This window comes from Vombatus ursinus, unplaced genomic scaffold, assembly GCF_900497805.2.
Source record: "Vombatus ursinus unplaced genomic scaffold, bare-nosed wombat genome assembly UNPS02014807.1, whole genome shotgun sequence".
NCBI lineage: Eukaryota > Metazoa > Chordata > Mammalia > Diprotodontia > Vombatidae > Vombatus > Vombatus ursinus.
In genome coordinates, this window is record NW_020954585.1 from 44315811 (window position 1) to 44336151 (window position 20341).

General features: G+C 43.8%; 1 protein-coding gene across 2 annotated transcripts in view; it reads left to right on the forward strand.

Moving 5' to 3' along the window:
* Positions 1-20341, forward strand: part of MAP2K3 (mitogen-activated protein kinase kinase 3) — a 76921-nt gene that overhangs the window by 15869 nt on the left and 40711 nt on the right. Inside the window, exon 1 of one of the 2 annotated variants that reach the window (XM_027874543.1) lies at positions 13412-13786. The exons of the other annotated variant lie outside the window; for it this stretch is intronic. Coding sequence (XP_027730344.1) covers positions 13771-13786 — 16 coding nt within the window. The 5' untranslated portion in view covers positions 13412-13770. Of the gene's footprint in view, positions 1-13411; positions 13787-20341 lie in introns of those variants that run through there. 2 annotated transcript variants of the gene reach the window in all.

The window sequence follows — 20341 nt, forward strand, 5'->3', positions numbered from 1 at the left end:
ATTCCCATGTCCGCTCATGGGTGTCTACTTGGTAATCCCAAAATGTAAATTATGAGTAGAATGTAAATTCCTTCAGGGCAGGCATCGCCTCCATCTATCTTTGTATCCCAAGTGCCAGCACAGTTTCAGGCACCCTAATGCTTAAAGAATACTTGTGGATTGGTTGATTAATAGTACTAGTTACCTTTGCAAGTGGCAGTTTGTTGTTCAAAGTACTTTCCGCTGTTTAGATATTATCTCCTTTGGTCCATAGAACAAACCTGTGAGGTGGTAGGAAGGATAGATGTTAATTCAATTCTACAAATGAGGAAACTGGAGCTCAGTTAAGTGTTTACTAAAGGTCACACAGCTAATAAGTGACAGAAATGTACTGCAGTGCTGATTTGAACAGATCCAGGTTTTTTTAATCTTTTTATTTTATTATTTTTTCAGTTAACAAGCATTCCTTTGCTTTCCCTCCATATTTGAAAGGAAAAAAAAAGGAAAACAAACCCTTATGACAAATATGCATGGCCAAGGACAGGGGTGGGGAACCTGTAGCCTCGAGGCCACATGTGGCCCTCTAGGTCCTCAAGTGCAGGGTGGGGAGGCGGTGGGGGGCAGCCCACACTTGAGCACCTAGAGGGCCACACGTGGCCTCGAGGCCAAAGGTTCCCCACCTCTGGCCAAGAAAAACAAATTCCCACTTGCCTGTGTCCACAAATGTCCAACTTCTTTTGTATGTTGGGTCCATCCCCTCTCTGTCAGGAGGTGGGCAGCATCGAACACCATCTGTCCATTGGAATCGTGGCTGGTCATTGCATGGGTCAGAGCCACAGATCTACTTTTGGAAGTTCCTGTAAAAGAACTACATGTAGAACAGAACCTTCCCTCCCTTCCAGGTAGGTAAAGGTGCGCAATGGGACTTCATCATAGAAGGAGAGTTTGCCTTTCTTTGCAGGAACTGCTTTGGGTCAGGTCTATACAGCGAAGCCACGTGATGTGAGAAACTAGGTTTCCCCAAGATCTTCTCAAGAGCCAATTCCTCAGTCTGATTTTCCTTACTGGTAGTTGCCTAAATGTGTTCCATGGAAAACAAAGTGTGACCAGTTTGCAGCTTTTATTTCTGTTATCTTAGATGCAAATGTGCTTTTCTGCTCCAAGTGCAATGAAACAGCACTTGAGGGTTCTGATTGAATAAATAATTTCCCTCTTAGCAGTCTGGCTGGAATGGGCAGGGCCTTCCCTGCAGCCTGACAGCTCTAATATGCTAGAATTCTAATTAAACCGGAAGGTGAGGACCATCAGAGGAATCCTGGGAGGGTCCCCTGGGAGAAGGCTGTGTAGCGTTTCAGACAGCAATGTTTGGGGAGAGTGGCTCCACTGGAGAGCTGCTGTGCTTGGCTCCATGCCTCAGGCCAGGCTCCATGCACTAGAGATGTTGTGTTATCTGGTAAAACCACACACCTAGCTCTTCTGGTTGCTTGTGCAAACTCCTTATGAAGCTGTCTGCAGCCAGCCAGCCCCAGGACTAGAGAGCTCACCCAAAGACAGCTGTTTTCCTACCAGTTCTAGTTGGAGGCCATGGGGCCTACTGCCTTGCATATGCCTGGGAGTTTGGGGTTTTGTTTTGCTTACAGTCCTTTTCCAGGAATGTTCCATTTTGTGACCACCAAAGCGGGGTGGAGGCAGCTGGCAGGAAGATTCTGGGGCATCACTTTTGAGCTCTAGCCCTAGGCAGGCAGTCAAACCACCTTTCTGAGAGCCTGGGTTTTAAATGTAGGCCTTGACGGCAGCAAAGGGAGGTGGGAAAGAGAAAGCGCTTCAGACCTGACACAGCAGAGTGTTTAGTTACCCTTTGGTTACCCTGGGGGTTGTCTCAGGTCCCTCTCCCCAGCTCTGCAGCCATGCAGGAGGCCTAAAACCTGCAGAGGGGAACCTGTGTTTCTAAGTACAATCCAAAGCCAGGACATTTTTCAGTTCCCTTGTGGGAGAGCTGTGGTTTCTATTTCAAAACTGGTGAAACATTCTGCCTGTGCAAACGCATGCACAATACATGTACAAGTGTGTGCACATGCATATACATACTACTTCTACTGTGTAGGGGAGCTGGTTCTTTGGGGCACCCTGCAGCCTGGAATGCAGATGGGGAGTGGAGTTTCTGCTGGAACAAGCAGGCCCCTGACCAAGTGGAATGTGTGTGGTGTTCTAATAGGAAAGTCTTGATCCTACCCAGCAGCCTTGGTCTTGTATGCTGACAGGATGTTCCCTCTGAGCTCTCTGCAGTAACTTAAGAATTCCTTGCACTTCTACAGAAGGCTTTTTGTTTGCCCATCTGTGGGGCTGCCTTTCTGGTGAAGGTAATACTTACCCCGATCCAGATTTGGAGAGGGGTGGTGAAAAGACCCTTCCTGGTTTGGAGTCACAGCTGTGCCACTTGCTAGCTGGTACAAGTCACCTAACCCCACCTTGAGCTTCAGCAGCCTCATTTATAATATGGAAGTAAAACTGTACATAAGGGGCTTGATCAGTGGGAGCTATTATAAGATTTTAGGTTGCCAGGGGAGTTTTGTTTCGTACGGGTTGTTGATGCTGCTAAACAGACATCTGTTAGTTCTTACTGTTCTGTCTGGGTGGCATTTGTGTTTCCAGATTTCTGTCTGGTCTAGTCTAAATAGTTTTCAGAAATCATTAGGCTGCAAAAGTTTTCTTCTGGCATTTACCCGCCTTATCACTGCCCCCTTTTACTGCTCCGCAGGTCAGTAGGTTGAGAAAACTCAAGCTTTTGTCTCCAGCAGAGGTATCAGACACTCAGGCCTCCCTGAGCCTACAGCACTCCTGAGTGCAACTGAACCAGATTCAAATTTAATTGGGAAATCTTTAACAAAATAAATAGAAATGCAATAAAATGTAGAGAACATTACATTTTAAAACTAAGCTGATATGTTGAACAGGGATCCTTCTCTATGAATTAGTGGCTCCTGTTTCTGTTTGATTTGACCTACTGGAATACAGCAAACACATTTATGGTCCCTACTCCTCTCCTAAATACAGATTTTCTTGAAAATTGATCGAAAGAAAGCAGAAGGGAGATGGAAAATAGATGAAATAGATGAAAAAGTTTCAACTTTTGAAACTGTGGACCAAAATAATTTTTGTGACCTTAGAATATGTTTATGTTGATATCTATCAACACATATCTGACTTTTATTTGATTAATTTACCTTCTGTTATTATGTTTGGCTTACTTAAACCAGTGTGAGAATTTGACCAAATTCTCTAAGTACACATCTAATGGTAGGTCAGGAGCGTAGATGACCTGAAGGTCAGTTAAGTCTTCAGTAACTTTCTATTCTTTTTATTTATTTTTTTTATTTTGGAAGCAATAGGGGTTAAGTGACTTGCCCAGGATCGCACAGCTAGCTAGTAAGTGTCTGAGGCTGGTTTTGAATTCAGGTCCTCCTGACTCCAGGGCCAGTGCTCTGGCCAGTGCTCTAACCACTGTGCCATCTAGCTGCCCCATCTAGCTGCCCCTGACTTTCTATTCTTTCCAGGCTAAAATGCAAACTCCTCAGCTTTAAATGCCAGGCTGAGTAGTTTCTGTAGTGTTGCTCCAAACTGCCTTTTCAGACTTCTTTCATATGATTGCCCTCCCTACACTGTGTATTACAACTAAACTGGCTTCCTAACTATTCTCTGAAGTCAGGCCTCCGTGCCTGAAATGCAGCTTCCTCAGCAGTGTCTCTCAGAATTCTTTATTGTTGAGTCATTTCAATCATGTCCCAACTCTTCATGTTCCCGTTTGGGGTTTTCTTGGCAAGGGTACTGGAGTGGTTTGCCATTTCCTTCTCTGGCCCGTTTTGCAGATGAGGAACTGCCCAGGTAACACCTGCTAAGTTGAAGCCATTCCTGATTCTGCCAGTGGTTACTACCTCTCCTCAAATCATTTTGCCCCTCTAATCAGGATCCAAGCATTTATTAGTTATCCTCAGGTGGAGAAGGATCATATTTCCAGGCAATGTACTAGGTGCTGAGGATGCCATCCAAAATCAACAGGAAGCCATTGCTGTTTTCAAAGAGCTTACATTCTTTTTTTTTTTTTTTTTGCCTTTTTTTTTGGTGAGGCAGTCAGGGTTAAGTGACTTGCCCCGGGTTACATAGCTAGGAAATATTATGTGTCTGAGGCCGGATTTGAACTCAGGTCCTTCTGACTCCAAGGCCAGAGCTCTATCCACTGCGCCGCCTACCTGCCCCTACATTCTTTTAAATATCATATACATTTAAATATGTAACAAAAACAAATAAATATGTACTAAATCACAGGCTGTCCCAAAAATCTTAGTGCAGTTTAAAGATGTAATTACTTCACAGGTATGCTACTAATTTTTTTTAAAAAACCAATGAAAGGTTAACTATTTACATTTTAAAATATTGATATATTTCTTATTAAAATTCAATGTAACCACCATCATGCTCCATTTTACTCCAGTTGATTTTTGAATTTTGTAAAAACTTTCATCAGTTGCCGCTCAGTGACTGAAAGGATTGCATTTGTAACCCTACCCTTGAGATCATCCGAAGAATGAAATTTGGGTGGATGCGTGAAAGGTTTGATGTGACCCTACAAGGAAAAGTCTAATGGCAGAGAACCTCCTCTACTGATCCAGCAGTCTGAGAAAGTATTATCCAGAAATCCATCACACCAATGATATAATGCATAATGACACCATACCCCATCATGTTAAAATTAAAAATTCATTTCAAAATTCGCAAAACTAAATAAATATAAAATAATTTTTTGGGGGAGGCAATCAGGGTTAAGTGCCTTGCCCAGAGTTACACAGCTAGTAAATGTCTGAGGCTGAATTTGAACTCAGATCCTCCTGACTCCAGGGCCAGTGCTCTATCCACTGCGCCACCTCACTGCGCCCCCCTTTCATTTTGGAGTCTGACACTACTCACCTGTAGCACTGAGACATAGTGGGATTTGTTTTAGACCATGCAGGTTCTATGTATCAGAGGTGGAACCTGAACTCAGCTCTTCCTGGCTCCTGGCTGGATCTGCATCCACTACATCATTCTGCCAGCCTCTATTCAAAATAGATACAAGGTAATATTTTGGGAGGAGACACTAGCACCTGGGTGGGGTATCAAGAAAGGCCTCCTAGGGGAAGCTAGGTGGGGCAGTGGATAGAACCCTGGCCCTGGAGTAAGAAGGATATGAATTCAAATGTGGCCTCAGACACTTACTGGGCAAGTACGTGTGACCTGTGGCAAGTCATTTAACCCTGATTGCCTCCAAAAAAGAAGAAGAAAGGCCTTATGTAGGAAATAGGACCTGAGCTGAACTTTGAAGGCAATCAGGGATTCTTAGAGGTCACCAGGAGATCAGTCTCACACAAGCCATGTTGTTGGTATATTTGTTATATTCCTCAGGCTGCTAGGAAATGTCAGCTCTTCAAGATCATGAGCTTACTCCTTTTGGGCTTTGTATCACCAGTACGGTGCCTCGTACACATTAAGCATTTAGTAAGTGTTTGTTGAACAAATAATTAAGAACTGACAGTGGTGTGGTAGACAGGGCTCTGGACTTGGGGTATGATGACATGAATCTGAATCTCCAGCCCCATCAGGTAGTAATTTTGTGACTAGGGGCTAGTCACTGCACCCCTTGTGACCTCAGTTTCCCCCTCAGTAAAATAGAGATAATATTTTTGTATTATCTCCTTCACAGGTTGCTGTGAGGAGTTCTAATGCCAAGATGATGGCATTTAAACACTACGTAAATGATTGCACATATATAACCTATATCAGATTGCTTACCATGGGGGGAGTGTGGGGGGGAGGGGGGAGAATAGAATTTGGAACTCAAAATTTAAGAAAAAAGTGTTAAAAATTATTTTACATGTAATTGGGGGAAAACAAAATATTACTATTATTATTTTAGGCAATTGGGGTTAAGTGACTTGCCCAGGGTCACACAGCTAGTGTCAAGTGTTTGGTCTGAGGCTGGATTTGAACTCAGGTCTTCCTGACTTCAGGGTCAGAGCTCTATCCACTGTGCCACCTAGCTGCCCCAAAATAAAATACTATTTAAAAAATTAAAACAAACACTATGTGATGCCTTAAAGGTCTGTGTAGGTGTCAGCTGTTGTTATAGTTACATCAGATCCACTGCCTGACAGTTTCTTAGGTAGATGGGTTCATGAGCTAGTGCTCTTTTCACAGAGGGGCTAGTCTCTGCTAGTCAGTCAGTAAACATTTATAAGCTCCTACTATGTGCCAGTCACTGTTCTAAGCACTGGGGATACAAAGAAAGACAAAAACACAGTCCCCACTCTCATGGAGCTCATGGTCAAACGGAGGTAGGTGGCTATTTATCACCTGGAGTGAAATTTGTTTCCAGAAATCAAACTATTTGGGGATGTGCGGACCAGATCCAACTCTGAATCCGGTATAACTGGTTAGGTAACTCATGCCTCTGTACAGTGGAAGTATTCCTCCGATGAGGACCTGGGCAGGAACTTCCGAGATCAGCTAGTTCCTTGTTTTATAGAGAAGGAAAAGGAGGTGTACGGAGACAAGTGATTTTCTTTTCTTTCTCCCTCTCTTTCCTGATAACTTCTCTCCCAGGCCTCAGTCTCCCTTCACCCACTGCCTCTTGGACATCTTGAACTGGATGTTCCACAGACGTCCCACAGACGTCTCAGACTCAATGCGTCCAAACCACAGTTCATTATCTCCCCCGTTTTGTAAGCCTCCCTCCCACCCCCTGACCCTTCCTTTTTCCAGACTTTCCTTTTGTTGTTGTTTATCCTGTGTCCTGGAAGAGGACAGATAACATCAGGAGGGGAATGTCGTGACTTGCAAGTGAGTTGGATTTATGTGAGGCAGAGGTGTACAGAGTAATCAGCCTCACTCCGTCCTCCAGAGTCATCTAAGTCCAGTGGCAAGACGTCGGCCAGGACATCTGGAGATGACCCCAGATGCAGTGGGAGACCTAGTTACCCAGGCTTGCAACATCCTGTCATCCTTAGCTCCTCATTCACACTCACCCCAGTCTGTTGCCAAGAATGATTGTTTCTTCCTTTGCAGCATCTTTTTCATACATCTTCTGTCACACAGTCCCCACCTTGATGTGGGCCCACATCACCTCACAGCTGGACTATTGCAGTAGTCCCTCCTCGCTCCAGTCCATCCCTCCTGCGGTTGCCCAGGTGATTTGCCTATAGCACAGGTCCAGACCACGTCACATCCTTAATACATTCCACTGGCTCTTGATTACTTCCAGCATCAAGTATAAAATACTCGGTTTGGCTTTTAAAACCCTTCACAATCTCCCTTTCTCTATCTTTCCAGTCTTCTTATACTTTACTCCTTGCTGCTCCCTCGCTATGATCATGAACCGTAGCTAAATTATAAGCAGACAGCCCTCTTGCTCTTCCTTGAACATGACCATCCATCCCCCAAAACAGTGTATTTTTATGAGGTGTTTCTTGGGCTTGGAATGCTCTCCCACCTTCTTTGGCTTCCTTTAAGATTCAGTTCAAATCTGGGGCAGCTAAATGGCACAGTAAGTATAGCAGCAGCCCTGGAGTCAGGAGGACCTGAGTTCAAATGTGGCCTCAGATACTTAATAGCTGTGTGACCCTGGGTAAGTCACTTCACCCTGATTGGATTCAGTTCAAATCCCACCTTCTCTAGGAGGTTTTTCCTAGGCTGTCCCTCTTCTTCCAAGTGCTGTTGCCTTCCCTTTGAGATCACACTCCACTGGCACTGTATCTGAGTGCTATGGAATACAGTTATTTGCCCATTAGAATGTGAGCCCTATGATGGTGGGGACTGTGTTTTTGCCTTCCATTGCATCCTCACTGCTTAGTAAGTGTTTACTAAATCCATGTTGACTGAGACTGATGGGGAAAGATTGGAACCAGAATGGTATCCCAGAAAGAAGGAAAGATTTGGAGTGAAAACCTGAGGTTAGATTTGGCCTCCGTCATTGCCTCTGTGATGCTGGGCAGGCCTTGTCATTTTCCTAAGGTCTTAGCAATGAATGAGTTGAGGAGCCAGCACTCAGACTCAGGCCTCCTGGTTTCCAGTCCTATGCTGTTCTGTCAACTTTTGCCACATCATCCTCAGGGCTTGGTTTGGGGGTTAGGCTGGGGCGATGGATGGTTTGGGCATCTTTTGCCAGGAATCATCATTTGCCTTTGGGTAAATCAGTCAAATGAGCAGTGGCTGCTGGGAGGGAGGGAGGGAGGGGGAGAGAGAGAGAGAGAGAGAGAGAGAGAGAGAGAGAGAGAGAGAGAGAGAGAGAGAGGGGAGAGAGAGAGAGAGAGGAGAGAGAGAGACAGACCCGACCGACCGACCTCTGTCCTCAGGTGAGTCTTACAGTCCATGAGCCTGGGAAAACACCTTTTCTTATTGTTGCTTCATTTTTCATTCTCCTATTTAAACAGGAAATTAAATTCTGGCTATTATTACATAATTCTTAACAACTTGATTTGCAGAACAGTTTCCTTATGACAGCAGATCATAGGAGTTAGAGCGGGAAGGGAACTTAGAGGTCTAACCCTCCTCATTTTATACCTGAGGAAGTTGGGGTCCAGAAAGGGCGTGGCTTACCCAGTATCATGTAGATAATACAAAATAGCTTACATTTATACATAGTGCTTTAAGTTTTGGGAAGCTCTTTACATAGATTGCTTGAGGTAATTAAGTGTCAGAGCTGGAACCTAAACATCTTGACTCAAAATGCAGCATTTTAGGGAGATGGGTGAAGCATTTTTATGTGTTTACTGTTGCTAAACACAGTACTAAGTATTTGTTGTTGTTAAGTTTCAGTGGTATTCTACTCTTCCTGACTCCGTTTGGGCTTTTCTTGGCAAAGATACTGGAGTAGTTTGCCATTTCCTTTTCCCAGTCATTTTACAGATGAAGAAACTGAGGCAAACAAGGTTAAGTGACTTGCCTAAGGTCATACAGCTAGTAAGGCCAGATTCAAACTCAGAAAGATGAGTTTTCCTGACTCCAGACCCTGTACTCTGTGCAGTATGGAACCACCTAGCTGCCCTAAGGATGGTGGACACTAATAGAGGCAACAGTGACAGTCCTTGCCCTCTGGGAGTGTTTACATTCTAATGAGGAAGATGATGCATAAAGGAGAGCTGGAGAGGGGGTGGGGAGGGAGGTGCACCTGTCCCAGCAGTATGGAGGTGGTGAATTGTTCTGGAGGCCTGGTGCTGGTCAAGGTAAGGTGAAAGTTCACTTATCAGAACCAGGGGACCCAAGGTAGAGTCTGAGGATTGGGAATGGGGTTGAGATATGGAAGATGGCCCCAGTGTATTGGCAGCCTGGTGAGGAGGAGATAGCTTGGAAGTGACCGAGGAAGCATGGTGTTCTGAATGAGGGAGGTGACGATCTTGGTTTGCTCTGCTGTAATGTTTTCAGTTTGGGGTAGCTTGTTTTCAGAAGCTCATCTTTCCACAGGACTTCAGCATTTAGAAAGCACTTTACTTAAGTTATCTGCTTGGAGTCCCACACCAACCTTCTGAAGAAGAGGCTTTTATTATTCTTATTTCTGTAGATGAGGAAACTGAGGCTCAGTGAGTTTGAATGACCTGTCCAGGATTCTGCAGCTATCAAATATTTGAGGTGGGATTTGAACCCAGGTCTTCCTGGCTCCAAATCCATTATGACTCACTGCCTTTCTGGAGTATAACTGGAGTGTCCTATGGGAGCAGGAATTATATTTTGTTTCTACTTCATGCCGCGGAGGGAGGAAGTAGGAACAATGGGTGAAGGTGTAGAGAAACAGGTTTCAGCTAGAAATAGGGGGGGGGGGAAGTCAGCTCAATCAAAAGCATTTATTAAGCTCATGCTCTATCTTTAGGGTGTATGGGGCGCTCAGGGAGGACTGGCACCTCTGGTGTGAGGGCTTGCTGAGCCCTTTTCAGGGCTGCTCGTCTGCCTTTGGGGTCCACCTGTCATCCAGCTCTCACCTGTGGCTCCAAGAAGCTGTAGTGTGTGCAGCGGCCTCACCTGGGTAAAACCATCTCCATTGATGGGCTAAACCAGGTTGAGGGTAACAAATAGGCCTCATTCCTGTCGTTGAGTTAGGAGGATGTCTTCCCTAAGCATGTGAATACTTCCTCTGGTGGAATGGGCAGACGAGAACAATTTGTTCCAAGGGCCATGATGGAAATGCAAGCAGGTGCTGTGGAGTGCTTAGAGCTTGGTCGGACGTCGAAGACACCAAGGTCATCTGCTGCATCTTGGGCCATTGCCACTTGTCCTGACTTTTGTTACCACTGGACTTAAATGACTCTGGAAGAGAGAGTAAGGCTTTGATGACTTTGTGCAACTCTGCCTCATTTAAATAGAAATCACCCACCTGTGATATCATTGGTCATCTTATACCTCTCAGGCACCGTGCCAGGTGATGGGAGTGTAAAGACCTTGACCAGAGTAATCTCTATTAGCAAGAAACTGCCTTTCTAATGGGGGGGTGACAGTTAGAACTGTTCAGAAGTAGAATGTGCTGGCCTGGGAGATATTGAGTGTCCCCTCACTGACAGTCTTTGAGATCCCAAGTGTCCTCAGTGCGCTACGGGAGGTTCTAGAGGGGATTCCTGTTCAGGTACTGGTTGTCTGGTCCTATCCATTCTGAGATTCAGTGATTCCTTTTGTCCCCAAGGCTTTTCTATTAGAGGCTAGTGTGTGGTCTGGTGGTAAAAACCGTCCTCTGAGAGCTAGGTTTCTTAAGTTCTTCTGGTTCTGCCAATAACTCTGTGTGGCTGAGAACAGGTCATTTTACCTCCCTAGGCCTCAGTTTCCTCATCTGTAAAATGTACAGATGGGACTAGATCATTTCTCAGGTTTGAATTCTAAGATTCTACATAGGCTGCAAGTGATGGTTATTGTTTTGAATCTCCATAGCATCTCGCATATAGTGTGTGTGTGTGTGTGTGTTTGTGTGTAGGTGAGCAACTAAAGATAGATAAAGCACTAGATCTGGATTCAGGAAGATCTGAGTTCAAATTCCACCTCAGATACTTAGCAGCTGTGTGACTCTGGGCAGGTCACTTTAACCTCTGCCTGCTCCCATTTTCTTATCTGTATAATGGTGAAAGAGCAGCTAGGTTATGCTGTGGATAGAGCACTAGGCCTGGAATCAGAAAGACCCGAGTTCAAATGTGGCAGATACTTAGCAGCTGTGTGACTTTGGGCAAGTCACTTAACCCTGTTGGTCTCAGTTTCCCCATCTGTAAAATGAACTGGAGAAGGAAATGGCAAACCATTCCAGTGCCTTTACCAAGAAAACCCCAAAAGGGGTCACAAAGAGTCAGCTGTAACTGAAATGTCTAAACAACAAAAAAATGGAGATAATAACAGCACCTACTTCCCGGGGTTGTTGTGAAGATACAGTGAAATATTATTTGTAATGTGCTTTATAAACCCTACAGCACTATACAAATGATGGTTATGATGATCTAAGGACTTGTTTAGTAGTTCATTGCCTCCTGGAGCTTTTCCTCTTTGGCTAATTTTAGAGAAATCTGACTTTGGTGTAAATCAGGAGTTCTTAACTTTTTTTTTCTGTCATGGACCATTTGACAGTCTGGTGAAACCTATGGGCTCTTTCTCAGAATGATGTTTTTAAATGCATAGAACCCCAAATTAAAAGGGAACCAATTATATTGAAATAAAAATATCAATATACTTATTTTTAAAACACACACACACACACACACACACACACACAGAAAGAAGTTCACACAAAGTTAAGAGTCCTATGTTTTAAACTGCCCCTTTTCCTGGCTGATTCTCTGCATATTATCTGGCTCTCTCTGGTCCTGGAGTTTCTCTCTTGACTTTTCATACATGTACCCCATATGCTCCATTTTACCGGATTTTGAAACAGGAGCATACTGTTGACAAGGAAATGTGCATGCCAGGTTTATTTCCATTAAGTCTTTGCAAGGAAGCCTGATTTGAGGAATGGGGGCACTTGAGCAAGAAAAATGAAGAAGAGATTTGAAAGGGGTGGCCAGGAGATACCTGCGGTTGAAACATATCATTCCCTAACCAGTGTCTGAAAGCCAGCCCCACATTGCCTATTTTTTCCAGCCCCCCTCTGCAGATTGTTTTTTGGACATGCTGTGCCCTTGCAGTCTAGAATGAAGTTTCCATGGTTTGTCCCGATCTGTTGTTAGGACCCTGTGATTTGCACGGCACTTGCAGGACAAATAAACTTCAGATCTGGTCACCTCCAGACCAGGGTGCTTTGACATCTGTGTTATCCAGAATAAATAACCTGTGGCCCAGTGCTCCCTGCCTCTTATTCACTTTAAACAAGGCTGATGTGTTGTTGTTTTCTATTTTTTTTTATTTTTCAGAGCTGTTAAATTGGCATGGCAGCCTGTACTTCTTTACACTGGCAGCTGGTACTCTCAGCCTCCAAAGGGCTCTAGTTTCACTCTTGACGCAGGTTGCAGTGCTGTGGGTTGGACTGCAGGCTGCCCCGAAACTGATAGGGGAGGTGAATCATCAGGAGGGGGAAATAAACACAATTTCTCTTGCAGAACAGGCTCCCAATGACTTCTCTGTTTCTGGAGATACTCCGAAAGCAGGAGTGATGGGGAGATACTTGCACAGTTTGGAAAAAGGGCAGTTACTGCCTGACTTGGCTGGGTACATTATCTCTCCAAGTTTAAATCCCATCTTGGAGGAGGGTGCCTGCTGTCCAATGCAAGGACAAGCAGCTGGTTGCTTTTCATGCACCAGCATATTACGCTAAAGAAAGTCATGTTGGATCATGCACTTTAAGAAATAAAGAATTCTGTTCCTGAAGCATTTTTCCTGGGGACCTAGCCAGCTTTTCCAGAACTCTTACGAACTGGGTTTAGCAGCAGGCAAGGGGAAGCTGTGTTTTTTGCAGACTTTTAGCCCAACTGAAACTAGTTGGGAAGTGGGAGGGGTGGGATGGAATTGGCGTAGGTTTGTGTGCACTGGACCCAAGCAGCTTCTGATAGCACCTGGAGGCCAGGAGGGACATTTCCCAGGGTGCCAAAAAGGAGTATTTCATAGGGTAGAAAAATTGCAAAAGTTGGCTTAAGTGTTGAGAATTCAAGCTGAAGTCACTTTAGAAACAGGACGCTGCAACATTCATTTGTCTCCTTTCCAGAAAAAGACCTTTCAGAAAAGAACATTTAAAATAAAAAGCGCCCAGTGTAGTCTCCATAACACGTGTCATGATCCAGAAAGTTTTTCTCTCGCTGTGTGTGTTCCCTTTTTTTTTTTTTAAACAATCCTGTGCTTCAGCGCCTCCATGTTTTCTGGCTTCTGTCCAGTTTCCTGTTTTACGTCACTTGCTGGTTAACTGCTGCAGCTTTTACAACTGTGCTTTCAAGTGTAATCTAAGCTGGAACTGCCCAACTTCAGCTGCCACGGCTCCTGCCTACCAGAGAGAGAGCACTCAATCTCCCCTCTATCTACCTTTCCCAGCCTCTGCCCCTTCCGACCTGGGCTGCAGGATTAGGAATCCTACAACGATCCAATTGCTTTGGGTCAGGAGAGAGAAGGGAAGCGGGGCATCGGGGCAGAAACCCCAGGTCACTTGCAAAAGGCCATCAACCTTTCCGGTGCACCTACCTTTTTGTTGTGCCTGTTTGGGAAGTAAGCCTTAATGATGTTTTGCTGGAAGGGCTTTTGAGTTCGACTCTTAGGCTCCTTTTTCCACCCCTCCTGCCCCTAGACTTGCTTGGTTCTCTACTTCATTTCTGGGAAGCCATGGACAAAAGGCAAGGTATATGTTGCAATGTTGGAAACCTGTGGAAATGGGGGTAGGGTGGCGAGGGGTGCGATCGAGGGAGCCCTAGTGTAGTTTAGTTATTTAAACAAGGATTATTTAATTTCATTTGGTGGTATTTTCACCTTTGCTTTAACAATGCGTTGGTTGCCTGCTCTTTCCCTTCCCCTGGAGGATCCCCCAAGTGGAAAATGCAAATGTGTATTGCCAGTGATTTGCTTGGAAAGCCAGTGTTGGGTGGGTAGGTAGGTAGAGAGTTGACTGGGATGATTTCAGGGGAAAAAAAAAAACACCACCACAACCCAACAACAACAAACTACAGTTTGCCTGGCTGCACGATTGAGTGGGAGTATTTTGGTTTTTGTTCTTGTTTTTCTTTTAAGTGGAGCTTGGTGGGCAAGGGTGGGTGCTAGCTTGGGTGTTTCCTGAACAGCCAAGGCCCCTCCCTCTCCCCACCTCCCTTGAACTGGGCAGGCCTTGCATGGATGAAGGGACGTGCAGACTTTGCAGTTCGCTAGCCTGATTCAGCAGAGGTGGAACAGGTGATGAGCACAATGGTGGTGGTGGTGGTGGTGGAGCTCTTTTGTAAAGATTACTTTTCTACTGCCCTGTTATGAATGCAGATATGATGTGTATGTATCTATAGAATGTTTATTCCCACCTCCTCCCCACCACCAGTGGTGCTGTTTTATCCATTTATGTGTGCATAACAATTTTTTTTTATCCCTAGCAAGGAGATAAGTTAATTTGTCTGAAAGACTTTGCTCCAACACAAACTATTCACTAGCATTCTTACTCCCTTAACCACATTGATTTACTCATTTCTGGGCTGTGGTATTGTCAGCTTTGCTGAGGGTAATTGCAAGGCCCCCCCCCCCCCCTTTTAAGCTTCTTTGCAGTGTTTCCTTAGCTTAAAGCTGTTTTGAAGTTGCTCAGTTTATCCATGGCCACCTAGATCCTGTTCTTGTGTCTTCAGGGGCACTAGGATTCCTGGCCTTCCTCCTTCTTCCCTCTTCCCTAAATGTACACCTACTTCTTTATCCTTTTCCCTTAAACCCAGGTCCTTGTATTTAGTGGTTTTTCCTTGTGCAAGAGACCAATTAATGGCAGTTGATTGATGGGGCACTAGAGTTCTAGGAAATCCAGGGTTGGAAGCTCTCGGTCTTTGTTCTGCACCTGGAGTGTTTGGGTCCTGGGGGTGGGGGGGTGGGGCTTCCCCAGCCTAACCTGCAGGTGGCCTGGGCACTGGGGAGGAGGTGCTGTTTCAAAGGTCAGTTCGGTCAAACAACTGCATTTTCTGATGTTGGCCCTGTGCTCCTGGCTTTCCTCTGACTGATGCATTGGGGCCAGGTGGAATCAATGAGGTGAATTGTCCATGCCAAGAAATCTGGGATACCATTCAGAGGGGGGGGAGTATGTGCATAGTTTGGGTGACGGGCAAGTATGATTGACCTGTCAGTCGAGGAAGTTAATAGATCTGTTAAGGCTGGAGGCTACAGAGAGGCCTCAGAGAAGAAGCCCAGAAGGAGGAAGTGCTTGTCTTTGAGGTCATGTGATTTAGGAAATCCAGCCGAATGACTTCCAAATCATTGTTGAATGTTTTTTTTTTTTTTGGTGGGGGAGGTGTCAAAGGAGGAGGAAGAAGGAATTATAGGACTATAGATTTAGAGCTGAAAGGGACCTAAGAGACCATCTAATCCAACTCCCTATTTTACAGATGAGGAAACTAAAGACCTGAGAAGTTGTGGCTTACCCCTGGTCACACAGGTAGTAAAGTGGTAAAGATGGGACCCGAGCCCAGGTCTTCCTAATTCCAAGTCTAGTCCTCTCTTCACTGTACCAGTGAATCTCAGAGACTGACCAGACCCACCCCTCCTTTTTAAAGATTAGGAGACTGTGGCCCTGGCGGGTGAAGGGACTTAAGGGTCTAAAGTCACCCAGGAAACCCAGGAGGCAGAATTCAAACCCAGGTCTGGCTCTTTTTACTGTACCGTGTTATCTCTGGGAGAAGACCAAGACCTCATACTTCCCTTGCTTCTCTGCAGGCCTCCTTGGTGAGTCATGGGGGGGGGGGGCGGAGGAAACAGGGAGCAGGTGGAAGGGGGAGGGGTAGTCTCCTTTAGGCTGGTTTCCTGCTCCAAAGGTAAAGGCCCGCAGCTGCTGGGATGGTCTTGACATCACACTCCCAAGTGCTCATCACACACTGCTGAGATGTGCTGAGTGGGAGTCTGCCCAGCTGTCAGAATCTGCCCACCCACCTCTCAGGTGCCAGGCTTCGGCTCATGGTGCGGGACAACCACATACATGCATTTAGGTTTCTTTTTCCTAACCTGAGCCCTTGATAAGAGTAGCAGGAAAGCCCCTGGCTTGGAGGAAACTGACTCGAGGGAGGACATCCATCCCAGTTTGATCCCAAAAGGGAACCAGCAGTCAATCAGTAAGTGTTTATTAAGAATGCGTTGTGCCAGGCACTGTGCTAAGTTCTAGGCTGAGCTGAATCAGGGATGTTTTTATTGACCTTCCTGTCTGGGTTAGAGGCCCTCTTAACCACCTGGCCCAATCCTCTCTTAAAACTTTTTTAAATTGATACCTTTTGTTTTTACAGCACCAGCATTTCCCAGTATTTCTCTCCTTCCTCCCCACTTCCAGAAGGTCATCCTTTTAAACAAAGAATTTTTAAAAGAAAAAAAAAAGCAGATTTCACTAAAGTAACCAACACAAAACAAATTCAAAATCATATGTAATGTTCTGTACCTGTACTCCCAACACCTGCAACGAAGAAAAGAGACAAATTCTCAAATCTTTTTTTTTTTTGAGGCCAGGCTTTTGATTATTATATTTTAACTGCATGACCTCACTTTCCTCTTTTAAAATAAAATTTTATTGATAGCTTTTCTTTTTCTTTTTTTTTTTTGTGTGTGAAGTAATTAGGGGTTAAGTGACTTGCCCAGAGTCACACAGCTAGTAAGTGTTATGTGTCTGAGGCTGGATTTGAACTCAGGTCCTCCTGACCCCGGGGCTGGTGCTCTATTCACTGCCCCACCTACCTGCCCCAATAGCTTTTATTTTTAACATTACACAGTTTCTCCTGTATCTCTCACCCGTCCCAGAGAGCCATCCCATATAACAAATAACATTTTTTAAAGAAAAAAAAAAGAGGAAAAAAATCATCAAAACTGATCAATTCATCAAAAAAAGTCTGAAAATATATGCAGTGTTCTACACCCACGGTAGGGATGCAAAAGAATAGGGTAGGGATATCTTCTCATAGTTCTTCTTCAGGGCCTTGCTTGTTCTTAGTAATTTTACAACATTCACTTTTATTGTTTTATATTTGTTCTTTCCATTAACGTTGTTGTAGTCATTGTGTATATTGTTTGCTTGGATTTGCTTACTTCACTCTTCATCAGTTCATTTAAGCTTCTTATCAGTGACCTCCTTGAGATATAGGGCCTCGTAGTGAAATCTCTGGGCCAAAAGGGATGGACATTTTTGTCACTTTATTTTCATAATTCCAAAATGCCAATACTGATGCACACTTCCACCAGCAATATACCAGTGGGACTCTCTTACCACACAACCACTCCAACATTGAGCATTCCCATCTTTTGTCATATTCGCTAATTTGCTGGATGTGAGGACTTAGAACTGCTTTGATTTGTATTTTTCCTTTGTTAATGATAAGGTGTATGGTTTCATGTAGTTAGTAATCATTTGCAATTCTTCTTTTATTCATATCCTTTAAGGGGCCCTATCTTCCTGAGATGTAGAGATGAGCTCTGTGGTTAATGGGTGGGATGATGTAGTGGAAAGAGTAGTGACTGGGAAACTGTGGCATCACTCCCAGTTTGACACATCCTTTTAAGCCGTGTGACTGTGTTTTGCACATTTCTAATGTATTTATCATGTATTATTATTGTGTGTTCTTGTTATCTATTTGTCCTTTATCCCCTCTCCCATACTCAAAGCTCCATGAGGCCAGGGATGATAGCATATCTTACCTGCATTTTGTATCTTACCCTGCAAAGGACGGATTCTCAATACATGTTGAATGGATAGCTGTCCCTCCCGGGTCGTAGACTCCTAGGATTCAGTCAATGAATAAGCACTTATGAAGTGCCTAATGTTTGTCCTTGTGCTAGGCACTGGATATACAAAATCAAAAGTCAAATAATATTGTCTGTCCTCCAGAAGTTTATATTACAACAGAGACAACATGTGCTATGTAAGTTTTTTAACAAAGCAGAGAGATACATGGTAACCTTTGAAGGGAAGGCACTAGGAGCTGGTGGGGGAAGGACATAAAAGGATGTTCAGACCATTATGTTCATGAGAGACAATAGAAAAGCACCAAGAGGGGAGATGGATTGTGGTGTGTGAGGAACAGCAAGTCGGATAGATCAGAGTGAGGGGAAGGAAGTAGTGTGCAAAAAGACTGGAAAGGGGGCAGCTAGGTGGTGCAGTAGATAGAGCTCTGGCCTTGGAGTCAGGAGGACCTGAGTTCAAATTTGACCTCAGACACTTGACACTTAACTAGCTGTGTGACCCTGGGCAATTCACTTTACCCCAATTGCCTCACTTAAAAAAAAAAAAAAAGGACTGAAAAGGTAGGATAGGGCCCAAATTGTGAAGACCTTTAAAGAAAAAAAAAGGTTTTTATTTGATCCTAGAGATAATAGGGAGCTAATGTAATTTACTAAGCAGGGGTGGTAACTTGGTCATCCTTGTAAAGGATATTTTGCCATAGAACTGGGAAAAGAGATTTAAAAAAAATTTTTTTTATCTTTCTGATTTGTGAGTTGTCTTAGACATACACATACATACATTGGAATGAAAAGGGATGGGGTCCAATCTTCTCATTTTACAGAAGGGGAAACTGAAGCCCAGAGAGACCCCATGATTTATTCAGTCATATAGGTAGCAAATAGCAAAGCTGGATTCAGAACCAGAACTTCTGACTCCAAATTGCCGAATTGCATGAAGCTTCATTAAGTGGCCTCTGCCTAGAGACAGGTGTTTTCAGGCTCTCTGTTTCCCCTTTGTGGATGCTATAATACCTGGAGTCATGTAGGTTACCTCTGTAATTGCAGGATGGGGCTGGGTGGGTGGGTAGCTTGCCATTATAAGTATGGAGTCCTCCAAGTTAATTTAGACAGGGAACCCCTCTGTCAGGATTTTAACTCCATTGAGTGAAGTAAGGGTTTCTGTTAGATCCCTTTGGCATCTTTAGGAAGATAACACTTTAGATCCTAGCAAATTATGGGGATTTAAAATTTTAAAGTTTAGGGCAGCTAAGTGGCACGGTGGATAGAGCATTGGACCTGGAGTCAGGAAGACTCATCTTCCTGAGTTCAAATTTGACCTCAGATACTTACGAGCTGTGTGACTCTGGGCAAGTCACTTAACCCTGTTTGCCTCAGTTTCCTCATCTGTAAAATGAGCTGAAGAAGGAAATAGCAAGCCACTCCAATATCTCTGCCAAGAAAACTTCAAATGGAGTCTAAAGAGTCAGACACGATTGAAACAACTGAAGAACAACAAAAATTTTAAAACAGGACCTCTGCCACCCAGTGGCATTTCACGGATAATGTGCTGGACTTGGAGTTAGGAAGAAGCAGGCTTGAATCCCACTGGAACAATTCACTAGCAGTGTGATCCTGGGCAAATCAATTAACCTTTATTAACTTCATTTTCCTTATCTCTAAAATAAGGAAATAATAAGGAAGTATCAAAAGAGAAAAACTTATGGAAAATACTTTGCAAATCCACAAACCTGTATTAATGTTCTCTATTAGTGGATGATGATATTTAGGGATATTATGCCTTTGTTGTCCAAAGCCCTATGTGTGGTGTTGTTGGGTGCTATCAAAAGAAGTTGAAGACTGGCCCTGCCCTTGAGGAGTTTATAGTCTAGTTAGAAAGCTGAAATATATATGGAAAATGATGTATTACTTATAAGGCAACATACTAGCAATTTTTAACTTAATGCAAGCATTCACAGTGCAGATAGTTACAAAGTGCTAAAGAAGGAAAAGAGATCAGATTTGGATGGGGTCAATAAACCTATAGTGGACTAGCATGATTTTAAAACTGGTTAGCTATTGACTTAAAATGACTATTAGATTGGAAGTGGTCTCTCTTTTTAAAAAAATGTTTTTATGTTATGCTTTGTTTACACTAGGTTCTTTTTTCTGTGGTGATGTACTGCTTTTTTTTTTAATTTTTAAATTTGGAAGTGGTTTTCCTCTCTTTTTTTTAATTGGCACCATGGCCATAGACTTCATATAATAAGATTTATTGGTTAGCATTTTAATTATAAATATTTATTTTCTAGAATTTATCTTTTAAAATATTTACACTAGGGTGAAATTTGTTTTTTTTTGTAAATAGTATTTTATTTTTTCTAATTACATGCAAAGATAATTTTCAACATTTTTTTATAAGAGTTTGAGTTTCAAATTTTTCCCCCCCTCTTCCCTCCCATCCCCCTTCCCCAAGACCACAAGCTATCTGATATAGGTTATACATGTGTAATCATGTAAACATATTTTA